This window comes from Rana temporaria, chromosome 3 (genome assembly GCF_905171775.1).
Source record: "Rana temporaria chromosome 3, aRanTem1.1, whole genome shotgun sequence".
NCBI classification, from domain to species: Eukaryota; Metazoa; Chordata; class Amphibia; order Anura; family Ranidae; genus Rana; species Rana temporaria.
The window spans coordinates 29,655,056-29,678,770 of NC_053491.1; the positions used below are offsets into that span (position 1 = coordinate 29,655,056).

The window sequence follows — 23,715 nt, forward strand, 5'->3', positions numbered from 1 at the left end:
TGGTCAAAAATGTATCCGTCTCAAGAAAATTGGAAGTCATAAAAAGTTGCAATTGGTTACAATTTAAAGAGAATAAAAGGGAAGGAAAAAACCTTCCAACTCAGCACACTGATAGGCAAGAAGATGGACTGCATTGAAAGTATTTTCACCAGCTTCTCTGATGCCAACCGGTCAGCAAGAAAGTCTATGCATCATACATAGATACCAAAGGTCTAGAACGGGGGTCTCCAAACTTTCTAAACAGAGGGGCAGTTTACTATCCTTCAGACTTTAGGGGGCCGGACTGTGGCCATTGGGAGTAGAAAAGGCCCCGACGTCAGAGGAAAAAAAAAACAACGCCCCATCGTTGGTGTCATTGTAAGGAATTGTGCCTCTTCACTGGTCTCAGTCGGGAGGAATTATGCCCAATTGTTCATGAAATAAAAGGATATTTAATGCCGCATACACGCGATCGGAAATTCCGATAAGAAAACCGTAGATTTTTTTCTGACGGAATGTTGGCTCAAACTTGTCTTGCATACACAAATCTTGTCCAAAATTCCGACCGTCAAGGACGAGGTGACGTACAACACGTACGACGAGCTGAGATCAATAGGTAGTTCGGCTCTTCTGCTTGATTCTGAGCATGCATTTTTTTTTGCGCGTCAAAATCAATCTTTTGTTGGCAGAAATTCCGACAGAAAAAGTCTGATGGAGCCTACACAAGGTCGGAATTTCTGACAAAAAGCTCACATTTCTGATCGTGTGTATGCGGCATAAGAGCCTGTATGAAGTTGCAGATTGTCTTCTTCTACTAATTATGCCCCATTGTTGGCATCAGTGGATGAAATAGTGCCCCAAGGGCTGGATAAAAACAAACAAAGGGCCACAGTTTGGAGACCGCTGGTCTAGAGGTATCCACAGAGCTTTGGGAGTAGTTCTGGATATTATACCCCTAAGTCTTTATGCATCCAAAACTTTTTAGATATTTATAGTTTCATGGATGTGGGCTTAGTCTGGACCTGCTTCAGTACTCGGATCTCTGTACTAGAGTCAAGGACAATATAGTGTAGAGAACCACCTGCACCCTCATCACTGCCACAGAAATATATGTAATAAATTCCTAGAAAACTTCTTTAAAAGTTAGGTCCACCCGGAGCTGATAATTTAGTTTTTGGTATAGGCTAAGGAATTAAGGGCCAGATTCACAACAAACTCCGGTAGCGTAACGTATCGTCGTTACGTTACACCGCCGCAAGTTTACAGCGTAAGTGACCGATCCACAAAGCTCTTACCTGTAAACTTGCGGCGGTGTAATGTAATTCCGCTCGGCGAAAGCCCGCCCAATTCAAATGGGGCGGGCACCATTTAAATTAGGCGCGCTCCCCCGCCGGACGTACTGCGCATGCTCTGTTTTGAAATTCCCGCCGTGCTTTGCGCGAAGTGACGTCATTTTTTAGAACGGCGACGTGCGTAGCGTCCATTCGTATTCCCGGATGTCTTATGTCAAGAAAAAATAAAATTTAAATTCGACCCGGGAACGACAGCCATACTTTAACATGGCTCGACTAAAGTTAAGCCATGTTAAATCAGGCTTAACTTTGCGACGGGAAAAAATTACTAGCGACGACGTAACGAACGCGAAAACCTTTGTGGATCGCCGTAAAACCTAATTTGCTTACCCGACGCTGAAATACGACGCAAACTCCCCCCAGCGGCGGCCGAGGTACTTCATCTTAAGATCCGACGGTGTAAGTCAATTACACCTGTCAGATCTTAGGGCTATCAATGCGGAACCTGATTCTATGAATCAGCCGCATAGATACGACAAGAGATACGACGGTGTATCAGGAGATACGACGGTGTATCAGGAGATACGCCGTCGTATCTCTTCTGTGAATCTGGCCCTAAATTCTTAAATGGTTTATTATATTTGGCACCTGAGTTCCTGCAATAGCCATTTCAATGGGGTCATGGTATCCCTGCTGGATTTTTAACTCCACATCTGAATACAGCAGGAAAAAAACACAAGTGTGAGCATAGATGGGAGGAATCACACTTAAAGGATTCGTTCACTTTCACCATAAAACTGCTTGTGCAGGTAAGAGGCGCCTGTAGATAAAAAAACTGTGCAGCTTTGACTAAGGTTGGTAAATGCAATAGGTGACTGAAAAACTCTCAGAAATGGCATCATACCCCCCTTTTTCCCATTTCTCCCTCTCTTTCCCTTCTAATTTTTTTCACTCATGTCTCCCTGATCCCCATATCTGTTATATCTTAGGTTAAAAAAAAAAATTACTTAAAAGTAGAACTATAGACAGAACTTTTTTTCTTTATTTTGGATAGAGCAAGGGAGGGTTGTAACCAGTCAGATTTTTTTTCGCCATCTGTGTCCCATTGCAGAGATTTCCCTTCACTTTCCATCACATAGCCAAACAGGAAGTGAGAGGAAATCCCTGGAAATTAAGGGAATTTCTTGGGCGCCCCCAGGTCACTGGAAATAGTGTCCCCATTGGAAGATTTACCCTCTATTACTTTTTTGGGGACAACCCAGAATTTGGGATTTTCTTTTACTATCACTGTGTGCGCTAATGGTAAACAGGGCAAATAGCGAGGCAGAAACGGGGGCACAGACAGCAATAAAAACTGACAGGTGTTCTAATCCCTCTCCACCATATCCAAAAACAAACAAACGTTTGGCATTTAGTTATACTTTATCCCCTTGCCGACCGCCTAACACTAAATGTACGTCATTACTTTGACGTTAAAGCGGAGGTTCACCCTAAAACAATTATATACCATCCCATCCAGCATACTGCCAACATGTACAGTATGTTGTTGTTTTTTTTTTCGCTGTACTTACCGTTTAATCGTTAATTTTCTTTTCTTCCTCCCGCGGGGAATAGGCGTTCCTATGAAGAGGCGTAGATGATTGACGTGCGGCTAAGGCGCGTCACGCGTTCCGAAAATAGCCGAACTAGGACTCGGCTATATACGGCGCCTGCGCAGTCAGCTCCTAGTCTGTGCGCAGGCGCCGTATAGTGTCGTGAAGAGCAGAGTCCTAGTCTGGCTATTTTCGGAACGCGTGACGCGCCTTAGCCGCATGTCAATCATCTACGCCTCTTCATAGGAACGCCTATTCCCTGCGGGAGGAAAAAAAGAAAATTAACGATTAAACGGTAAGTACAGCGAAAAAAAAAAAAACCAACAGCATACTGTAGCTGACGTAAGTATGCTGCATGTAATGGTACATAGATGTTGTTTTTTAGGGTGAACCTCCGCTTTAAATACTAGTGTTATGGCAACAGCTAGCTGGTGGAAGGTTTGAATTGGCTGGGAATTTTTGAGCAATATCCTAGCAACAAGGTAGGATGCGATGATGCCAGCACTGGGAGTCTTTTAGTCAGGCTTCAGGGGGGGTAAATGGCATAAACCTATAGAAAAGACATTATGGAACTTTGTTTAGAGATGTACCGTTTATTTTTAAAAGCGCCACTCAGCTTCATAGGCAGTTTATGGTAAACATGCATTAACCCCTTAGCTTTAAAGTGGGCTGGAAAAAAGCCAGAAACTGTTTAAACGATAACTCATAACTGGAGTCCAAATGGATATAAGGAGTAAACAGGAGCTGTGGCCGAGCAGCTTTCACCTATATTTAAAATATCAGCTTTGGGTAGAGTGGTCTTTTAAAGAAGAGCAGTTGTCTAAAATACAATGTTTAAAATACAACATAGGTAATCATACCAGACAATAGAAATGTCTAGAGAAGAGATGTGTAGAAACAGTTGCAATCACACTTGATTATAATTTTAGGGCACTGTAATGACTAAGGCTTCTTTCACACTAGCCAACTCTGACGTCAGTGCAACTTTGGAGTCAGACTTTGATACAACTTTGATGAGACTTTTACACTCTCTGCAATTGAAGCCGTGTCAAAGTCAATTAAAAGTAGTGCAGGAAGTCACAGTGACTTCAGTAGTGTCCATTGAAACGACTCACATAGAGATACATGGCAAGTCGGATCCTAAGTCGCACAAGTGTAAAAGGAGCCTTAGGCCGCGTACACACGGTCGGACAAAACCGATGAGAATGGACCGAGGTTCAGTTTCATCGGTCCAAACCGACCGTGTGTATAGCCCATCGGTCTGTTGTTCTTCGGTCCAAAATTTTAAAACATGCTTTAAAATCGAACCGATGGCCCGCTGCCCGATCAGTCCAAACCGATGGTTAGTACAAAATCGGTTCAAAACCCGCGCATGCTCAAAATCAATTCGACACATGCTTGGAAGCATTGAACTTCGTTTTATTCAGAACGTCGTGTGTTTGACGTCACCGCGTTCTGACCCGTTCGGTTTTTGGAACAATGGTGTGTACGCACATCAGACCATCAGGCCACTTCATCGGTGAACCAATGAACCAATGGAAATGGCCCGTCGGACCATTCTCATCGGTTTAGAACGACCGTGTGTGCGCGGCCTTAGAGTTCCAAAGGTTCCAAAATGTTGTAAATTATTTCTGCCTTTCTTGTTGAACAGTAGCTAACAAACACACAGCTAAAACACTCTCAGTCACATCTCGTAACAAATAGACAAATACAAATTATTGCTGTTTCTTTAGACTGCTTCTCAGTCAAATACATATACACAAGTATAGTCATACACTTGTACCAACATTGCTTAGAAAACCCACATTGATTACTAATCTGGATTATTTGTTAAAATATTGAGAATAGCTAAAGAGCACAATTCCTTGTGAGTATAAAGCAGTAGGTGAGATATGATACTGGTGGTGAAATACATGAAAGGGAACTAAACCCAGCCTGTATTTTAGATATACAAACCAATCAGTTGTAGTACTACTTGCTCATCTGGGGTTACAACCTTTGCTTTCTAAAAGAATAATTTCAGAACAAAGACCCAAATGCAGGGGGCTTGGAAAAATATAGCATTGGTATAAATCTCTCCTCGGTACCTCCAGACTAATGGGACCTAAAGGAGTCACCATGAGCACTTCAACCTTCATGTACTGCAGTAGACACTGTCAGCATTATTGCCTAATGGAGAAGTGGCTCTATAGCCTTCAGTGAAAATTTTCATTGATGCATCAAGCGAGATCTGCTGTGGGATCCTTGGGTGATGATGGACCATGCACAGAGAGGTATGCCATGCGCACCTCTGCCATTCTGCACCTTCTCCACTTAATTATTTAGCCAAGAATTTTCCTTTTGGAGAAAAAAAAACAGGTCCCATATTTACACTATTTGGCAGAGTATATGCTTCACTATAGCAACAGAACATATCTATACCTGGATCCAAATCCAGTTATAGCCATTTAACTTGAAACCCTATTTTTTATTTGATCAACTCTGGGCCTTCATCTAAAAGTGAAAGTTCTGCTCACCCTCCTCCCCATTAAATTTGAATCTTTTCTGGGAGCTGGTACCTTTTTCTTACAGGTCTTCTGTAATTCTGGTCTACATAATAATTACATCAGCTTGCCCCTTCCACATACTCCGCCTCCCCCCACCCATCCCACCAACCTCCTGGCATAGGATACATGCCCCAGGAGGCTGCGGGACCAGTCCCATAGTGCTGTCATGCCTTGCGCATGCTTCAGGAAGTCACAGCCAGCTTCCATATCCAAGATGGTGGTGTTGGAGAGTTGAATTGTCTCCGAAAGAAGACCGTGTTGGACACCACAGGCTGGTAAGTGTCTATTTCTCAAAAAAAACAGCAGCTACCGTATTTGTAGCTCCTGGCTTTTATTTATATATATATATAGATTTTTTTTTTAATTAAGTAAAGTTCCTCTTTAAGGTGGCCTCCTGCAGCTGGAGGAGCTCTAAAAAACTGTGATCAGCTGATCAGACTATTGCATTTTTACAATGGTCGGCCTTGTGCCTTGTAACACTTGTGCACTTGGTTACCAATCATATAGTGTGGTACTTGCATACATAGTGCTTTTCCTTAAAAGTTGGGAACATTTGTAAAACGCTAGGGCTTAGATATATAGAAAGCTGCTTAAAAGCTAACAAATGGATATTTGCTTTAAGTTTGTAAACAGTACTTAAAAAACAGTCACTAAGTTTTTAGTTTTTTTTTTTGTTTGCAGAGCTACATGCACCAGTTCTCGTAAATATCTCCAACTGTGTCTTTAATCCCCATTAACAGAGGATCAGCCGGCTCAGCACATTGGCCAATAAATCTATACATTTGCACAGAAAAGCCCTAAGTTTAACAGTGGAAGAAAGTTTTCTTCTATATTAAAAAAAAAAAAGAGTGTTGTAGCAACCATAGCATTAATACTAAGTAGTATTAATGACTCCTATTCAATAAAGTATGGTGCCATTTCCTTTGTTGGGAAGATATATTTTCTGATTACATTTTATGAAGTCTAAAATCTTCCAAGACAAAGAAAAAAAAAACTAGATCATACTCTATTAAGCAGGGTTTCGTGAACCATTACAGAGATTATTCATCGGATACAAGAATTGGTCCAGTACAGGGTTACATTTCAATCGATAATCTGGCAACAAAAAGGAAATTAAATCAGATTTTTTTTTCCTCTCCACATCTTTAAAAGTCGTTAGGTTGATTAGGATTTATTAAAGTGTGGTTCTTCCTGCCAATCACAGAGATGGTAGAGCTGAATTTAAGTGTAATGTGCTGTCAGCCACCACCCAGCAAATGCCTTGCACTTGTATCAATCAGAAGAGAGGGCTGCCCAGTGCCATTAAGTAGGAAGCTGGAGCCATGCCAGTTTTGCTTAGCTTCACATCCCATGGTGGGTTCTTCAATAAAAACAAGCAAAAAAAAAGACTTGATAGTGTATCCAACCCGCTGGAAGATCAGATGCTGAAGGCTGAAAAACAAACGGCATTGTTCTTTCCAAACATCAACTTATAGATCAGTAAACTGTACTAGGTCTGACAGAAAGAAATAATTTATATATATATATATATATTTTGATATATATTTTTTTCCTTTAAAAAATAAATAATTCTTCCCTGGACTACAGTCAATCCATCTCGTCCATCTACTATAAAACAGACTCCATGTTTTCGCACCATTCGTGGTCTTCGAGGTTATAGATGAATTTTGTCCTGTTCGTTTTATTTTGGGCGATAGTCTCTCTGCCCAGGTTATCTAAGGTCAAAGTTGATGCAAAAAATTCACTTGTTGTGAGGCCTCCCTCATGGTTTTTGATGTATCTCTTATAGTTTTTCCTTAAGCATTGCCATGTGGTGGTATAAAGGATAAATGCTAAAGATTTCAGCGTTATAGCAATGCTGACATAAAGGTATCTGTAGGCAACGTTATCATACAGAGCACAAGCTCCCTGCTCCCCACAAAACGTGCTCCAGAAGAGGCAGGTGGAGTCAATCCCGGCTCCAAATATCAGCGGCGGAGGGATAAAGCCTACAAAATAAAAGAAGATTGAATTATTTATGCATTGTAACCTTCAAATGTGATATATTTATAGGTTATTAATTTATAATGAAACATGTCTAAACTGAAAGAGTGTGCAACAGAATTACTTAAAGAGAAAGTAAACCCTCTTAAACATTTCCTAAAAGAAAACCTGCAAGAGAAAGGCATAATGAGTAAGAATTACTTACCTGAGATCGAAGCCCCCGCAGCGGTCCTGGGTGACCTCCTCCATCGTCGCCATGATACCGGGAGTGACTTCCAGGTATTGCTGCTCCGGCACTGTGACTGGCCAGAGCGGCGATGACGTCGCTCCCGTGCATGCACGCAGGTGCCTCCACTAACGGCATGATCGTCGTTAGAAGTGGCACGCTCAGTGCGCCTGATGTCTACGGCGCATGCGCCCCACCTGTGCACACAATTAATGGCTTGAAGTGCTATATAAATCCTGTATAATATTATTGATGGATAGGTCTAGCAGAGGGAATGCGTGCTGTGGCCTGGCAGAGGACAATGGGCATTTTTACTCATCTTCCTTTCCTACTTTTAGTTGCTTACTCCAGTGTTTCTCAACTTTAGTCCTCAAGGCGCCCCAACAGGTCATGTTTTCAGGATTTCCCTCAGATGAAACGGCTGTGTTATTTACTAAGGCAGTGAAACTGATCAAATCATGTGTGAAAAATAATGGAAAGCCTGAAAACATGACCTGTTGGGGCGCCTGAGGACTGGAGTTGAGAAACACTGGCTTATGCCGCGTACACACGATCGGTCCGTCCGATGAGAACGGTCTGATGGACTGTTTTCATCGGTTTGACCGATCGTGTGTACGCGGCATTACTCTACCATTTTCTTTCCCTTCCCCACTACCACCCAAAAAAGTTTTTTCCTTTTTTTTACTGAGGCCTCAAAGACATTTTCTCTGGACTTCAAACATGTGCACTGCTCTTGCTGACATCAGGGCTTTCTATGTATTATTATGAGATTATCTAATTGCTGCTTCCCAAAAGATACCTGGGGGCTCAACCTTCATTTTATGTTACTGATGTGGTTTCTGTTACTGCTTTTGCTTCTACTTTTTAGTTAGTTTGGCTTTGTTTTGTAACAACTTGTATGCACTGTGACTGAGTGTAATAATCAAATCGCGTGCAAGCAAAAATCTTTTTTTTTATCATTTTCCTCTTGCATTCGGTTTTCGATACAAAATTTATTTTCATGTCATTTCACATCATTCCCTAAGATACGTGAAATCCCATTTGCAAAGTAAAAATGTACTTTAAAAGCAAAAATGCTTTTATTTTCAGCCCATTTTTTAGGGGGGGAATAACCTTCTGGTATAAAGCACAGGAACCTAGAAGTGCCAGAACATACCTGAAAAAGCCCCCAAAAGATATGCCCGGCACCAATGAGGAACAAATTAAGGAGAGGGCATACATAATTGTGTGGAAGGGGAGCCAAGCTGGAGGGGCTAACTATTTTAAAGTGGGTGGTCAGTGACTGACCCTTACCCAATTGGTCAAGCAGATGGGGTGGAGCTGGAGCATATGGTTGCTGGGGATAAGTGGTTTTGGTTCGCTCTCAGATCAGGAATCGTTGGAAGAACGTCCCTCCCTCCCACCCTTATGGTTTAAGGAACTCCGAGTTATTGTTTTCTTTGGTATGCTATTGCGGTTTGGAGTCCTTGACAGGGGTCTAAAAGCTGGTCCTATTAGGAAAAACGGTGGAGATCCATCCAAGGTATAGCATGCTCTAATTGGTAGAGGTGATTGTCTGAGGTCAGCTGGGTTAGTTCCTGAGGCGGTGCTTAGCGGCTGGGGGCGTAACCCTGCTAAATAGTGCCACAGACACAAAAGTTAGTAGTAATATGGTACTGTCATGGACCTGCAACCAAGTTTAAATGGATTATGTTATGTTGGTTAAAAGCTTGTTGTTTATTAAAAGGCAGTGTCAGACATTTAAACTCCACAAAAGAGTAGTGTGATTGTTTCTAAAGGTGGAGGTAACAGGATGAATGAGGGTGGCTTTGGAGAATGTAGTAGGGCAATGTAGCTTAAAGTGATACTAAAGCTTCATATACAAAAAAAAATAACAAACATGTCATACCTACCTCCACCGCGCAGCTCGTTTTGCACAGAGTGGCCTCAATCCTTGTCTTCTAGGGTCCCTCAGCGTCTGTCTCGACTCCTCCCCGCTTCTGATAACCCCTCTGGGAAGCGCTCTCCCAAGGGGGTTACCTTGCTGGCGTGCTCCAGAGTCCAGTATTCAGCGTCCATAGCCGCCAACTAAAGGACTTGGCCTCGCCCTCGCATCATTGGAGTGGATTGACAGCAACGTGAGCCAATGGCTGCTAACAATCTATCCAATGAAGAGCCGAGAAGCCCGGCCGAGAAGCCAGCGCGTTTACGACGTGGGACTTTTTCGAGGGCTCAGGTAAGTAAACGGGGGGGGGGGGGGCTGGGGGGCCTGTAAGCATCGGATGTTTTTTCCCCCTTTAATTCCTAAGATGCATTAAGGTGAAAAAATGGGAAGCTTTACAACCCCTTTAATAAGGTGAGCTCTGAACTACCCTGGTCAAGCCTTTAGTTATGTAACTGGAGATTAATCTGGGCTAATGGAGTGGACTTTAGAGGGTACAAGTAAATATTGTAGAAAATATATAAATATATTTATTCATAAAAAAAGGGGTATACGAAGAAAAATATGATATACAAAACTTTGTGAACAAAATAGTACAATATCAGCATATTATCACAGTACACAGTTTAGGAAATAATACATAAAAGCTTATACTAATGCAGATATGCTTATAGAAACAAGACCATACAGCACCAGGGAATATATAAAAACGTTTAGATCCTTAGGACTGGATTGGATATGCGGAGTGATGGATGTTACTTTTACTCGCTTTTACTCAACATGTTTTGCGTTCAGGACGCTTCATCAGGAGCATAACGGAAGGTAAGATAGGTCTCCGCAGGAATGTGTGGGACAAACCCAATGGGCATATGAAAGGCTATTTAAAACACCATAATATATAGAGGTAGAAAACTTCAGGCTAATGCACGGATTGTAAAGGTAAAAATAGCAAACGACATCGGATACTCCGGCTAAGATCCCTATATCGAGTCCCAGATTCAGTATTAGCTGGAAAGGCAGGATAGCTTGTAGGCTTGGTAGCCAGCAGAGCTTGGAATCCGGACCCGAGGGGAGCAGAGAAGGGGTGTGTGGTCTCCGTGTCGCACTTGCATGTGCAGCTCTTGCAGCATTTTATCGGGACGTTGGTATACTCTAACACTGGCATTCACAGCGTTTAGTCGCCCTGTGGTTTATGCACTTTTTTCTCTAGCAAGACCCATTTAAAAAAAAGCCTTTAGTTATAGCTGAATACAGGAATGTTCAAAGCCCAAAGCTTTCCCTTACATCTGTCTATGGCCCATCACTATGGAGGCCTGCCTTACTTGCCAATAAAAATAAAAAAAAGCACAGAATGTAGATAATCAATCAGAAAGTGTCAGAGCTTTGCTTGTCAGAAATGCCCAGCATTTGGCCCAAAACTTCAGGTTTGTGCAGCAGCGTTTTATTTTCCAGCTCTGCTAAAAAGAGATCCTCCAACAATTTTTCTGGCAGCTTCTAGCAGGAAACTATTTTCCTCTAATTACAGCATTTAATTCTGACATGCTGCTAAAATTTCAAATCTATCCATAGATATTTTACATGTACACAACAATGTTTATATTTTATTTTTATTAGTCCTTTTTTTTTTATACTCGCATATTTATTCCCATGGGGGATTTGCAAGAGAAACCAACTAATTTCCCAGAAGCCTTTGTATTTATGGCTCTTATGCACCCCCTGCAGAAACAGAGGTTTTGTGTTTCAGCTGAGAACTCCTCATCAGCTTATTAGTGCTGTTCTGCCTGTGGCTCAGCTGTGTAACATCAGAAGAGAACTGGTGAGGACTGAGCACAGTTGTATGCACTTCATTATCCTTATAATCTTCAGATATAAAGATCACACTTGTAACTGGAGGAAAGTAGTCCTAACTCCTGTACTAAAGTCAACATGTTGTTTCCGCTTTTTCGCCAAACAGCACAAACTTTGCCCGTAGCAATAAAACAAAATATCTAATACTTTGTCAGCAATCTAGAATACACCGCAGATAGCCTGCAGGAGCTCCGTAAGAAAAATAGCTAAAAGGCAACAAAAAAAAAATTGAGTTTCTTTTGTTCATAAAGGAGCTAAATTCAGTTCATAATCTGCTAAACATCACAGAGCCCCCAGAGTACATTTTAGAAAAGGGAAGTAGGTGACCTAGTTGTCACAACTGCCAGATACGGTAGCTTGTCGTGGCGTCCTGCCTGCCAAGTCTCATTAATATTCAGTAAGTCTTTGTGATTTGGATTTGTCTCACTAATTTCTACCTTCACATAATTGGGTTTTGGCCCTGCATATTCAGGATGTTGTGACACTTTTGTGTTCTTTTAGGAGTTCGGAGAAAATTTGGGAATAGAAAGATTGAAAAAGAAATCTCATAGTGATGATGCATGTGCCCACAATGTCATACGGGCCATTGCCTCTACCAATAGACCCTGCAGTACAACTGGACTCTATACACAACATATGACCTTCACTATGAATGAGAAGAACTAAAGTAATGTTGGGGTTAATATTTGAGGACGAATGAGAAAAGTAGCTCTCAGCATCGTCCAGAAAAAAAGATCATTCTACCCATGTTGGAAGAAAAAGATGGTATTTGTAATACACAGAGTATAAGTAGCAAGGGTAATTTCCCATAAAAACTGTACAATAGCATGACATTGTTAGGTGGTCCTGATCTACCTTCCTCCCTGTGTCAGAGAATGCAGGACATTGGGATCGGATCCGAGGTCTTTTATGAAAGCAGATAGAAAGGATCCTTCGCTGTAGGGGTTAGGGGCAACCCAATGGAATGTATAAGGTCAACTAAGTACCCAAAGTCCCTTGTATCTCATGCAGATTCATTCTACAGCTGGAAACCATAGCTGAAAGTGACACTAAACGATATCCTTATTTGTGTTGCTATGGCTATTTTGATTGTTATAGCAGTTACATGTGATGTTTCTGGAAGCTTGGCTCCTCTTATTCAAATGCTAACAAACCTTATTGGACTGGTTCATGAAGCTCAGGGCAGAAAATGATGTAGGCAAGAAGTGGAGGACTACAGGTACGTTGTATCGCACGGCTGTATATGTGCGGTGGGCGGTATAACAGGCCATATTGTCCAGTGGTAGTTAGATGGGCTGGGACAATGCCACAGGTCCTTACAATGATCAGTTAAGTTGATTTGTATTTTAAAGCAGATCCTAAAGCCTTTTAAAAAAAATATATATATATTAGGCGCATGTGCAGCTCAGGCATTGAGCATGTGTGAGTTCACACAACCTGCGCTGGCCAATCACTATGGCCAAAGAATGGCACCTGGAAGAAGCCAGGGAAAAGATGCCAGTGACAGCGAGGGACATTGCGGGCATTAAAAACACTGGAGCTAAGGTAAGTATCAGGGACTTCAGTTCCGCTTTAGCCTTGCATAATAGCAAAGAGGTAAACAGACTGAAGAATTGCTTTGTTACATTATGAGGACAGGGTAAACTCCAGTAGTAGATAAACTGATTACAAACTTAATAACCCCATGGTCACATTTTTGCATCTCCTCCAGGGCACTGGAGAAGATTAAGCATCCTCTGGAAATGTAAAAGAGTTGTAAAGGCAGAAGGTTTTTTATCGTAATGCATTCTATGATAAAAAAAAACCTTTGTGTAGCAGCCTCCTCAGCACCCCTAATACTTACTTGAGCCCCTTCTCTCTCCAGAAATGTCTGCGAGTGTAAGAAATCCGGGAAACTCCTCCAGATTGGCTTAAACACAGCAGCGGCGCCATTGGCTCCCACGGATGTCAAAGTCGGTCAGCCAATCAGGGGAGACAGGGGGCTGGGGTGTTATACTTACCTGCTCTGTGCAGTCCAGATCTCCTCTTTTCGGGTCCCTGGCTGGAGCTCCTGGCCCCTCCTGTTTAGTGCTACCAGCTTGCTATGTGGGCACCCGAGACAAAGCGCAGCTCTGTTTATCCATTCAGACACAGATTCGGCCCCAACCCCTCTCTCTCCTGATTGGCTGAGTTTGATTGACAGCAGCAGGAGCCAATGGCACCACTGCTGTGTCTCAACCAATCAGAAGGGAAAGTCCCAGACGGCCGAGGCACTCCACCTCCTCCTCCTCCTCATGTCGCAATGGCGGACATCAGCTGTGGTGCCAACATCTCTGGACTCCAGGACAGGTAAGTGTCCTATTATTAAAAGCCAACTTTAATGCACAGAATGCATTGAGATTAAAAACCTTCTGCCTTTACAACTACTTTAATTGTTCGGTATTTTAGAAGAGAGATTTCCAATAGGAAGCCAACTAGCTCTTCATAGCTACTGTTATCATTGCACCTATTCATTTAGCTCTCAGATTGTAAAACTATAAAGATTCAGAAAAATGTGCCTTTAGCACGAACAAACAAAACTTTTTTTTTTTTTGCAAACAATGGCTTAAGAAATGTATAATGGTCATTGTGATTGAAGGGCTACATAGTCTCATAAAGATTAGCCACTTTTGAATGTGTCAACTTATTTATTGCCTGGCAACAAAAGAGATTGACATATAATTATATATTTATTTTGTGTGGAGCCATTAGTATAATTCTAATGGGTATTAAAAGAATGAACAATAATTTACTTTCAATCCTGCAGCTGAAATGCAATATTCAAGGGCTTAAAGCTTGTACGCCTACTACACTGTATCATTATGCTTTCCTGTTAGCTTCTGAAAACACATGTACAAAATTATTGCTCAATTATTATAATTGCAAACATTACCTACAATGGAGTACAGATGACTTATAAGACATAAAAATAATACTTGGGATCTTTTATCATCTGAGTTAGTTTATGTGTTTTTTTTTTCATTAGACAAACTTTATCGGTTTTTGGAGGTATAAAAACACATTGTAATCTATAAATCTAAATAGAGATATAAAAGACCAATAAAATGAATACACAGTAGATTGCATATAAGAGCGACTATCAACATTCACAAGTGTGAAGGAGTCAGCTGTTTATGGGAATGAAAAATATATGACATCAGAGCCGGTTCACACGGGGGTGGCACGACTTCGGGGGCGACTCGGCAAGGCGTCCTGAAGACGACTTCAGAGACGACTTGCAAAATGACTTCTATATAGAAGTCAATGCAAGTTGCCCCCGAAGTCGTACAAGAACCTTTTTCTAAGTCGGAGCGACTTGCGTCGCTCCTATTAGAACGGTTCTATTGTATAGAATGGGACGCGACTTGTCAGGCGGCTGAGTCGCCTGACGAGTCGCCCCAGTGTAAACCGGCTCTAAGGCTATACGGGAGCTATGGAGGTTTCCTTGCATACAGCGGACCTGATATTAATAATCACATGAGGCACGCCCCAGTCACAAATATTTATCATATGTAGCACTACCCCCGAAGCTGCTGGTTTATATTTGGGTTTGCCGTTACCTTACTGTTCACCATGCTTGTCCTAGGGGTCCTTCTTGAAGAGTTACAAATGTCCACACCAACACTTGGTTTCCTTTGCTTCAAACGTTTTATTAACAAGTTCCTTTAGAGGGACAGAGGGTTAGGGAAGATTCAGGTACCTTGCTTTGCGGGTTGCCAGTATAATCTTGGATCCAGAGGGCAACTGTCCCACACTGGGTTCGGCGACCACCAGATAGGCCCCTCTCACTGGCCTACCAGGCGGTGCGAAGCTCACTCAACAATCTCTGCCACAGGCTTGATGAATACTGTTGAGTCGTTACCAGGGCTCAAGTCCTGTGGGAACGGTGATCCTGCACTTTTTTCACAGCAGGAACGCAGTTCCCCTTGCAGACTAGAGCAGCCGAGCCGCCCGAGCCAATTCTTCACTAAGCGCCGATGCCCAGCTCAAGTCACTGCTTAAGGTTCTTTCTAAATACCACGATAACTCGCGGCAGACCTCCGCAATGTCTCCTGGGAACAATGACAAAAGCTCCCAGGAGACATTGCGGCATCGAGGAAGTGACAGAATACCCGCACACTACCCGATGAATCCATATACAGGAAACGGGCAGTAACATAAAGGATTACTAAGGTACAGTGGATCGAAAAAAAAAATGCGGTTTAGTAATTAAGCATATGAGCGTATCATTTTTTTTTTTTGGTGGGGGAGTGGATCTTGGGTGAGAGTTCCCACACTTTTTTCCCCAGGACTTGACTCCTGGTCGTTACACGGTCCTCTGCCACAGGATCATGTAACTACACAAACACTTTGCAAAGTTCCAAGAAAGATTACACAGCTCACGGTGCTAGGATCTTTCAGCCGAGCCGGCCGCACTGTGAGGTACTTTGGTCAGGACGCATCCTCTAATTGAATCCTCAATTATTTGTCTCCTTCCTGCAGTGAAGACAGCACAGGACCAACCTTGGACCAGTAGGCCCACAGAAACTTCTGGGTCTACTTTCAGTAGCGGTGCCTCGGGCCAGCAGGCCCCGAGACCAAAAAGGTTGTCAATACATCGCTGAGGCCAGGAGGGCCACCAGGTCAGAATCGGAAGGCCCCGCCAGAATGGCATCAGCCGCTTAAGTACCCCTCCCCAGAATGGACAGCAGCGGTGACCACTCCACTGAGCTGTTTCTGGGCAACAGGCACCCAATATACCCAGCCCATTGCAATTCCAACCTTGTCCCCTGGTGAGAGCGACACCCACAGTCAGGTGGAAGATGCGCAACACAGCCGAGCTGGAACAGAGACCCATAATGTGGCAAAAAATCTGAGCTAAACTACAGCTCAGATAACTAAATTTACAAAATCGCGCCTACTCAACAGAAACAGGGCGCTACACATACTTTTACAACGTAACAACTGAGAAGAAATAAAAAAAAAATGCAATGTTTCAGCCCTTCAGAGCACACAATACTTAATATCAGGTTTTCTTAAATTAACTGGATTATATGGATTTTGCAAAAACATTTTGATACAGTTCCCCATACACGGCTAATTCACGAAGTGAGGTCTGTTGGCTTAGAACTTGAAGTGGTAGCAAACACTGTGTTACCACTCATACCTACAGGTAAGCTTATAATAAGGCGTACCTGTAGGTGCTGTAAATATCTCCTAAACTTGCACTGTTTAGGAAATGTTTAGAGTACATGCAGCCGTTGACGTGATCACCGCATACCATGCTGGACCTTCAGAGCCCTTGCTGTAATGTGGATGTGTTAACCCCTCTCGGCCACTCATGTAGCTGGAGGCCGCGTACCCGAAAGGAAGACCTGGTGAAGATTTTGAGATAAGTCTCTCATAATGTGCTAGTATGTGATGCATACTAGCACATTGTCACCCAGCCTTGCAGGGGAATTTGTTTTTTCTGTAACTGCAGTTTACTAATGCTTTAAGGTATGTACCTGGACTAAAACTGGTTATAGGGGCAGGTACAAAGGGTGGTGTTAATTAGCGAGTACTCAGAATGATCTGGAGTGGTAAGTGGGGTACCCCAAGGATCTGTCCTGGGACCAAGTCAGTTTAGCGTATTCATAAATGATACCAAGAGTGGAATAAATAGCTCAATCTCAGTGTTTGCTGATGATACAAAGCTAAGGAAGGCAATAACTTCATAGCATATATATAATCTTACAAGAAGACCTCAATAACATAAAGGGGTAGGTAAACACATGGAAAAATAGGTTTAATGTAGAAAAATGTTAAGTAATGCAGTTGGGGGCTAAGAACATGAATGCAAGATTCTTGCTAGGGGGAGAGCCTTTGGGGGAGTTCATGATGGAAATAGATCTGGGGATCCTAGCAGACTTAGCAATAGCATGAAATGCCAAGCTGCTGCAAGCAAAGCAAGCAGAATATTAGCATACATATTTACTCAAAGGATATAACTATAATTCTACAGCTTTAAAAGACTCTGGTTGCACCACATCTCGAGAATACCATCCAGTCCTGGTCACCAGTCCTCAGAAAGGATGTGTTGGAATTGGAGCACAGGCTCTGCACAGCACGGGCTCTGAAGGTTCGGCATGGTATGCACCAGTGACGTCAGCGACAGCATGCACTCTAAATATTTCCTAAACAGTGAAAGTTTAGGAGATATTCACAGCGCCTACAGGTAAGCCCATTTTTATAAGCTTACCTGTAGGTATGAGTGGTAAAACAGTGTTTACGACCACTTCAAGGTCTAAGCCAACAGACCTCACTTTGTGAATTAGATGTGTATGGGGAATTGTATCGAATGCTTTTGCAAAGTCCAGAGAAGGGCAACAAAGTTAATAGGGGGACTGAAGGACCTCAATTATGAGGAACAATTACAAATATTAATATTTTTTCTCCCTGGAGAAGAGAAGCTTGAGTAGAGATGTGATGTATCTTAATGGTGATTCTAGCATAGGGAGCAAACTATTTTGTTTCAGGGAGCTTAAAAAGACACGTGGCCACTTCAATGAAATTGATGGAGAAGCAGTTCAACCCTAAACTCTTTACTGTTACTGCGGTAAGGATGTGGAACTCCCTTCAACAATCAGTGGTGTCAGCAGAAGTGTCGGTAGTTTAACCACTTAAGACTTGGACCAAAATGCAGGTAAAGGACCTGGCCAGTTTTTGAGATTCGGCACTGCGTCGCTTTAACTGACAATTGCGCGGTCGTGCGACGTTGCTCCCAAACAAAATTGGCGTCCCTTTTTCCCCACAAATAGAGCTTTCTTTTGGTGGTATTTGATCACCTCTGCGGTTTTTATTTTTTGCACTATAAACAAAAATAGAGCGACAATTTAGAAAAAAATTCAATATTTTTTACTTTTTGCTATAATAAATATCCCCCAAAAATATATAAAACATTTTTTTTCCCCTCAGTTTAGGCCCATACGTATTCTTCTACCTATTTTTGGTAAAAAAAATTGCAATAAGCGTTTATCAATTAGTTTGCGCAAAATTTCTAGCGTTTACAAAATAGGGGATATTTTTATTGCATTTTTATTAATTTTTTTTTTTTACTACTAATGGCGGCGATCAGCGATTTTTTTCGTGACTGCGACATTATGGCGGACACTTCGGACAATTTTGACACATTTTTGGGACCATTGTCATTTTCACAGCAAAAAATGCATTTAAATTGCATTCTTTAGTGTGAAAATGACAGTTGCAGTTTGGGAGTTAACCACAGGGGGCGCTGAACGTTTTAGGCTTCACCTAGTGTGTGTTTACAACAATAGGGGGGTGTGGCTGTAGGTCTGACGTCATCGATTGTGTCTCCCCTATAAAGGGGATGACACGATCGATGCGCCGCCACAGTGAAGCATGGGGAAGCCGTGTTTACATACAGCTCTCCCCGTTCTTCAGTTCCGGGGAGCGATCGCGACTATAAACGAATAGCCGCGCCATCGTCCCGGATCGCTCCCCGAGGGAATTCGCCCGCCGCACGCAGCGGGGGGGGGGGGTCCCGATCGGACCCCCGACCCGCGGAAAGGTAAGGACGTTTATATACGTCCTTCTGCCTGTCCGTGCCATTGTGCGGACGTATATAGTCGTGTGGCTGGCGTTAAGGGGTTAAAAAAAATGTATTGGATATGTTTTATCGCACAAAGTAAAAAATATTGTTTTCTTTTCAAAATTGTCGCTATTTTTCTGTTTATAGTGCAAAAAATAAAAACCGCAGAGGTGATCAAATACCACCAAAAGTAAGCTCTATTTGTGGGGAAAAAAGGAAGTGCAATGAGTCATGCCTCGTACACACGACCGTTTTCGTCAAGAAAACTGCTGGCAGAGCTTTTTTGCTGAGAAAAACGGTCGTGTGTATGTTTTTCGTCTAGAAAAATGTTGTGGATCTCGACGAGAAAAAAAGAGAACATGTTCTCTTTTTTTCTCGTCAGGAGTCTCAATTTCCTTGTCGTGTTTCTCGTCGGGCAGGTTTACGAAGAGAAACAGGTTCGCATGTATGCTTAGAAACCCGCGCATGCTCAGAATAAAGTATGAGATGGGAGCGCACCTTCGGTAAAAGTAGATTTCGTAATGGAGATAGCACATTCGTCAAGCTGTAACAGACTGAAAAGCGCGAATCGTCTCTCACCAAAATTTTACTTAACACGCAGTAACATGAGATTAGCAAAAGCAGCCCCAAGGGTTGTGCCAGTGGAATCGAACTTCCCCTTTGTAGTGCCGTTGTACGTTTTGTACGTCACCGCGTTTGAGAACGACGAGATATTGTTTTGACAGTGTGTATGCAAAGAAAGCTTGACAAGATTCTCGACAAGCCTGACAAGAAACTCGTCGAGGAAAACGACGTTTCTTTTACGACGAGATTCTCGGTCGTGTGTACGAGGTCTTACTCCTGCTTCACTCCACCAAAAACCATAAAATCCATCTTCAGTAAAGATATGCTTTTACAATCACTAACAAAAAAGGACAGCATATAATATGGCTTATTTGGTGTATAGCAATTGGAGCTAAAAAAAAAAAAAAAAAAAAAAAAAAAAAAGGACGTGTCTTTTATAGTTTCTTTGTCGATATAACATTACAAGCTCCACTACACTGAGGCCTCGTACACACGACCGAGGAACTCGTCGTAAATGAAACATCGTTTTCCTCGACGAGTTCCTTGTCAGGCTTGTCGAGAAACTTGACAAGCTTTCTTTGCGTACACACTGTCAAGACCAAATCTCGTCGTTCTCAAACGCGGTGACGTAAAACACGTACAATGGCACTATAAAGGGGAAGTTTGATTCCACTGGCGCCACCCTTCTGAGCATGTGAGGGTTTCTAAGCATACACACGAACGTGTTTCTCGTCGAAAACCAGCCCGTCGGGGGAACACGACGAGGAAATTGAGACTCCCGACGAGGAAAAAGAGAACTTGTTCTCTTTTTTCTCATCGAGTTCCACTACAGTTTCTTGATGAAAAACATACACACGACCGTTTCCCTCGGCAAAAAAGCACTGCCACCAAGTTTCTTCATGGATTCTGTCGAGGAAAACGATCGTGTGTACAAGGCCTCACAGCGGTGTGTTCAAGTGCTGCTAAAAGCTGATATGTTGCGGCCCTGCATTTTTTCTTTTGTTATTTCAAAACTTTTGTTAAAAGCTCACATACATAATATTTCTACTGTGTTTTAAAACATTTCGATATTTTTTTTTCTTAACAAATTGTAATTTTCTGAATATACCGTAAGTCAGAAAAGAAAGATGTAGACCTAACAATTTAAACAGCTTTTACCATATTATGAATAAATGAAAATGGCAAAAGTGACAGAGTAACAATCATTAATGCAAAAGGCAGGGCATTTCTTGTACAAGGTAAGACGATAACAGCATCCATCAGCGTAAAACCCCCAGCCTGCAGAAAAACTTTCTCCAAAGTTCATGTCACCTAAAGCCCACATTGCTAGGATATGCTAATGCAGGGTTTGACAAATTTGCTTGGAATCTAGGAGCCAGCTAAAAAAGGTTAGGAGCCAGAAAACGCACCCCGTCCTGACGAGCTTGCACGCAGAAGCGAACACATACGTGAGCAGCGCCCGCATATGTAAATGGTGTTCAAACCACACACGTGAGGTATCGCCGCGATTGGTAGAGCGAGAGCAATAATTCTAGCGCTAGACCTCCTCTGTAACTCAAAACATGCAACCTGTAGATTTTTTTAAACGTCGCCTATGAAGATTTTAAAGGGTAAAAGTTTGTCGGCATTCCACGAGCGGACGCAATTTTGAAGCGTGACATGTTGGGTATGAATTTACTCGGCGAAACATTATCTTTCATAATATTAAAAAAATGGGGATAACTTTACTGTTGTCTTATTTTTTAATAAAAAAAAGTGTAATTTTTCCCCCAAAAAAGTGCGCTTGTAAGACCGCGGTGCAAATACGGCGTGACAGAAAGTATTGCAACGATCGCCATTTTATTCTCTAGGGTGTTGGGATAAAAAATATATATAATGTTTGGGGGTTCTAATTAGAGGGAAGAAGATGGCAGTGAAAATAGTGAAAAATTACATTAGAATTGCTGTTTAACTTGAAATGCTTAACTTGTAATACCAACGGCCACCACCAGATGGCACCAGCTCACACAAGGATCTGTGGGGACTTCACAAAAAAAAATTTAAATTTTGCCCACCTTCCAAGCCAAGTCGCCAGGATGCTATTTCTAGTCGCCATGGCGACCGGGATTTGTCGAGCCCTGTGCTAATGTACAAAGTCACAAAATTGCACAGAGTTGGGTAATTCTACTTTCATCTAATGTATCTCTTTTATCTGCACTAAGGGACATGGCTGCATTGTTTGCATTTTTAGATAGTATAGAAGCGAGGTAGAAAGGTATTTGTACCAGATGAAAATCCTCTTCTTGTATCCAGGAGCATTCTGCCATGTCAGAAGTCGGAGCTTGGTTTTCTGCCTCCTCTGGGAACTCACTTCCATGACCTCTGTCAAAATCCATCTGCCCATCATGAATATCTCTATTTCTGTATACATTTGGGGCAGTACAATGTAAGTCCCTAATTACTGCATTCTGTATACCAGGGCCAGCCAACTATGGGGCAGATGAGGTAACGAGGATCAGTGAGAAATCTGGTATTCACGCATGAAGAGTTTTTCCTTTTGGAAAGCGGCCATACGGAGACCAACCAGTAAGATTCCTAGTATAGATTTCAAATTGGCATTGGAAAATGAGAGATGGAATCTGAATAATGGTCAACATGAACGCAGTCCTGGGAATTAACCACTTGACGTCCACACTATAGCGAAAGACAGCTACAGTCAATGACAGCTGATCACAGAAGTAAACAGAAGCCGGTTGTCCGCCTTTTTTTTCTTTCTTTCCAGAGCTGCACCTGAATTTGCACCCTTTCGTTTTAGTAAATCCCCCCCTAAGTGACACCTTTTTTGGGACCAGTGACACCAATATAAAAAATAAATAAAGGGGGATTTACTAAAACTAAAGGGTGCAAATTTGGGTGCAGCTCTGGAAAGAAATCAATCAGATTCCAGACTTTATTGTCCAAGCTTATTTTAACCCCCCTGGCGGTATTCTCGAGTCTGGCTCGGGGTAAGATTTTTATACCAAAAGCGGTATCCCCGAGTCAGACTCGGGCTCGCCACGCTGCAGCCAGAGACAAAGTTACTTACCTTGTCCCTGGATCCAGCGATGCCACCGCGCTGTGTGAGCGAGCGGGTCCTCGCTCGATTCACACAGCGTCCTCCTGTGCCACCGATCTCTGTTCCCTGCGACGTTACGACGCACGGGGGTGGAGAACGGCGCCAAATTCAAAAAGGTAAACAAACACCTTACATACAGTATACTGTAATCTTATAGATTACAGTACTGTATGTAAAAAATACACACCCCCCTTGTCCCTAGTGGTCTGCCCAGTGTCCTACATGTTCTTTTATATAATAAAAACGGTTCTTTCTGCCTGCAAACTGTAGATTGTCCATAGCAACCAAAAGTGTCCCTTTATGTCAAAAATGGTTTTAGATCAGCTAGAAAACAGCGATAATAAATTATAATCACTTGCAGAATTGAGCGATAGCGATTTGTGGGGAAATTCGTCATAAAAAATAAAAGTAATGACAGCGACAATTCTGCAACTGAGCAAATTTCAGTGATTTTGAGTTGATTACATTATTGAATAATTTTTATTATAATTATATTATTACTCGTTATAATTATTTATAATTTATTTATTATATTATAATTTATAATTTTGTTTTTAAAAAAAATTCATACCCGGGATGCCTACTAGACTCTTGTTTGGACAGATATAAGTGAGTTATTCCTAAAAATTACAGGCCTACAGTATAAAACGTCAAATTTCCATTTAAAATAATGGTACCGCTCTCAGCACCTAAAATCTGAAATAATCATACCGCCAGGGAGGTTAACAAGCTGAAGTTAGAAGCTGATTGGCTACCCTGCACAGCTGCACCAGATTCCGAGTGCACACGTTTTAGTGAATCTCCCTCACAGTGTAAGATTTGTTCACCGCAATGTCGTAGTCCCGCTAAAAATTGCTGATCTCCACCATTACTATTAAAAACAATAAAATAATACTGTATAGGGAAGGGGTTAACATCAGGGGTAATCAAAGGGTTTATAGAGAGTGCTTTCTAACTGTGGGGGAATGCTGTGACTGGAGAAAAGCAGAGAATTGTGTTTCTGCTTAGCAGAAACACAAGAACTCAATTTTCCTCCCTCACAGAACAGCAGTCTGCCTTGTTTACATAGGCCAAGCCACTTC

At 42.2% G+C, this 23,715-nt stretch overlaps 1 protein-coding gene across 2 annotated transcripts in view; it reads right to left on the reverse strand.

Moving 5' to 3' along the window:
* Positions 1 to 6,071: 6,071 nt before the first annotated feature.
* Positions 6,072 to 23,715, reverse strand: part of SLCO3A1 (solute carrier organic anion transporter family member 3A1) — a 508,525-nt gene continuing 490,881 nt past the window's right edge. For both annotated transcript variants that reach the window (XM_040342366.1, XM_040342365.1), the window contains exon 10: positions 6,072 to 7,397. In XM_040342366.1, the coding sequence (XP_040198300.1) occupies positions 7,018 to 7,397 (380 nt within the window). In that variant the 3' untranslated portion in view covers positions 6,072 to 7,017. The remainder of the gene's footprint in view (positions 7,398 to 23,715) is intronic.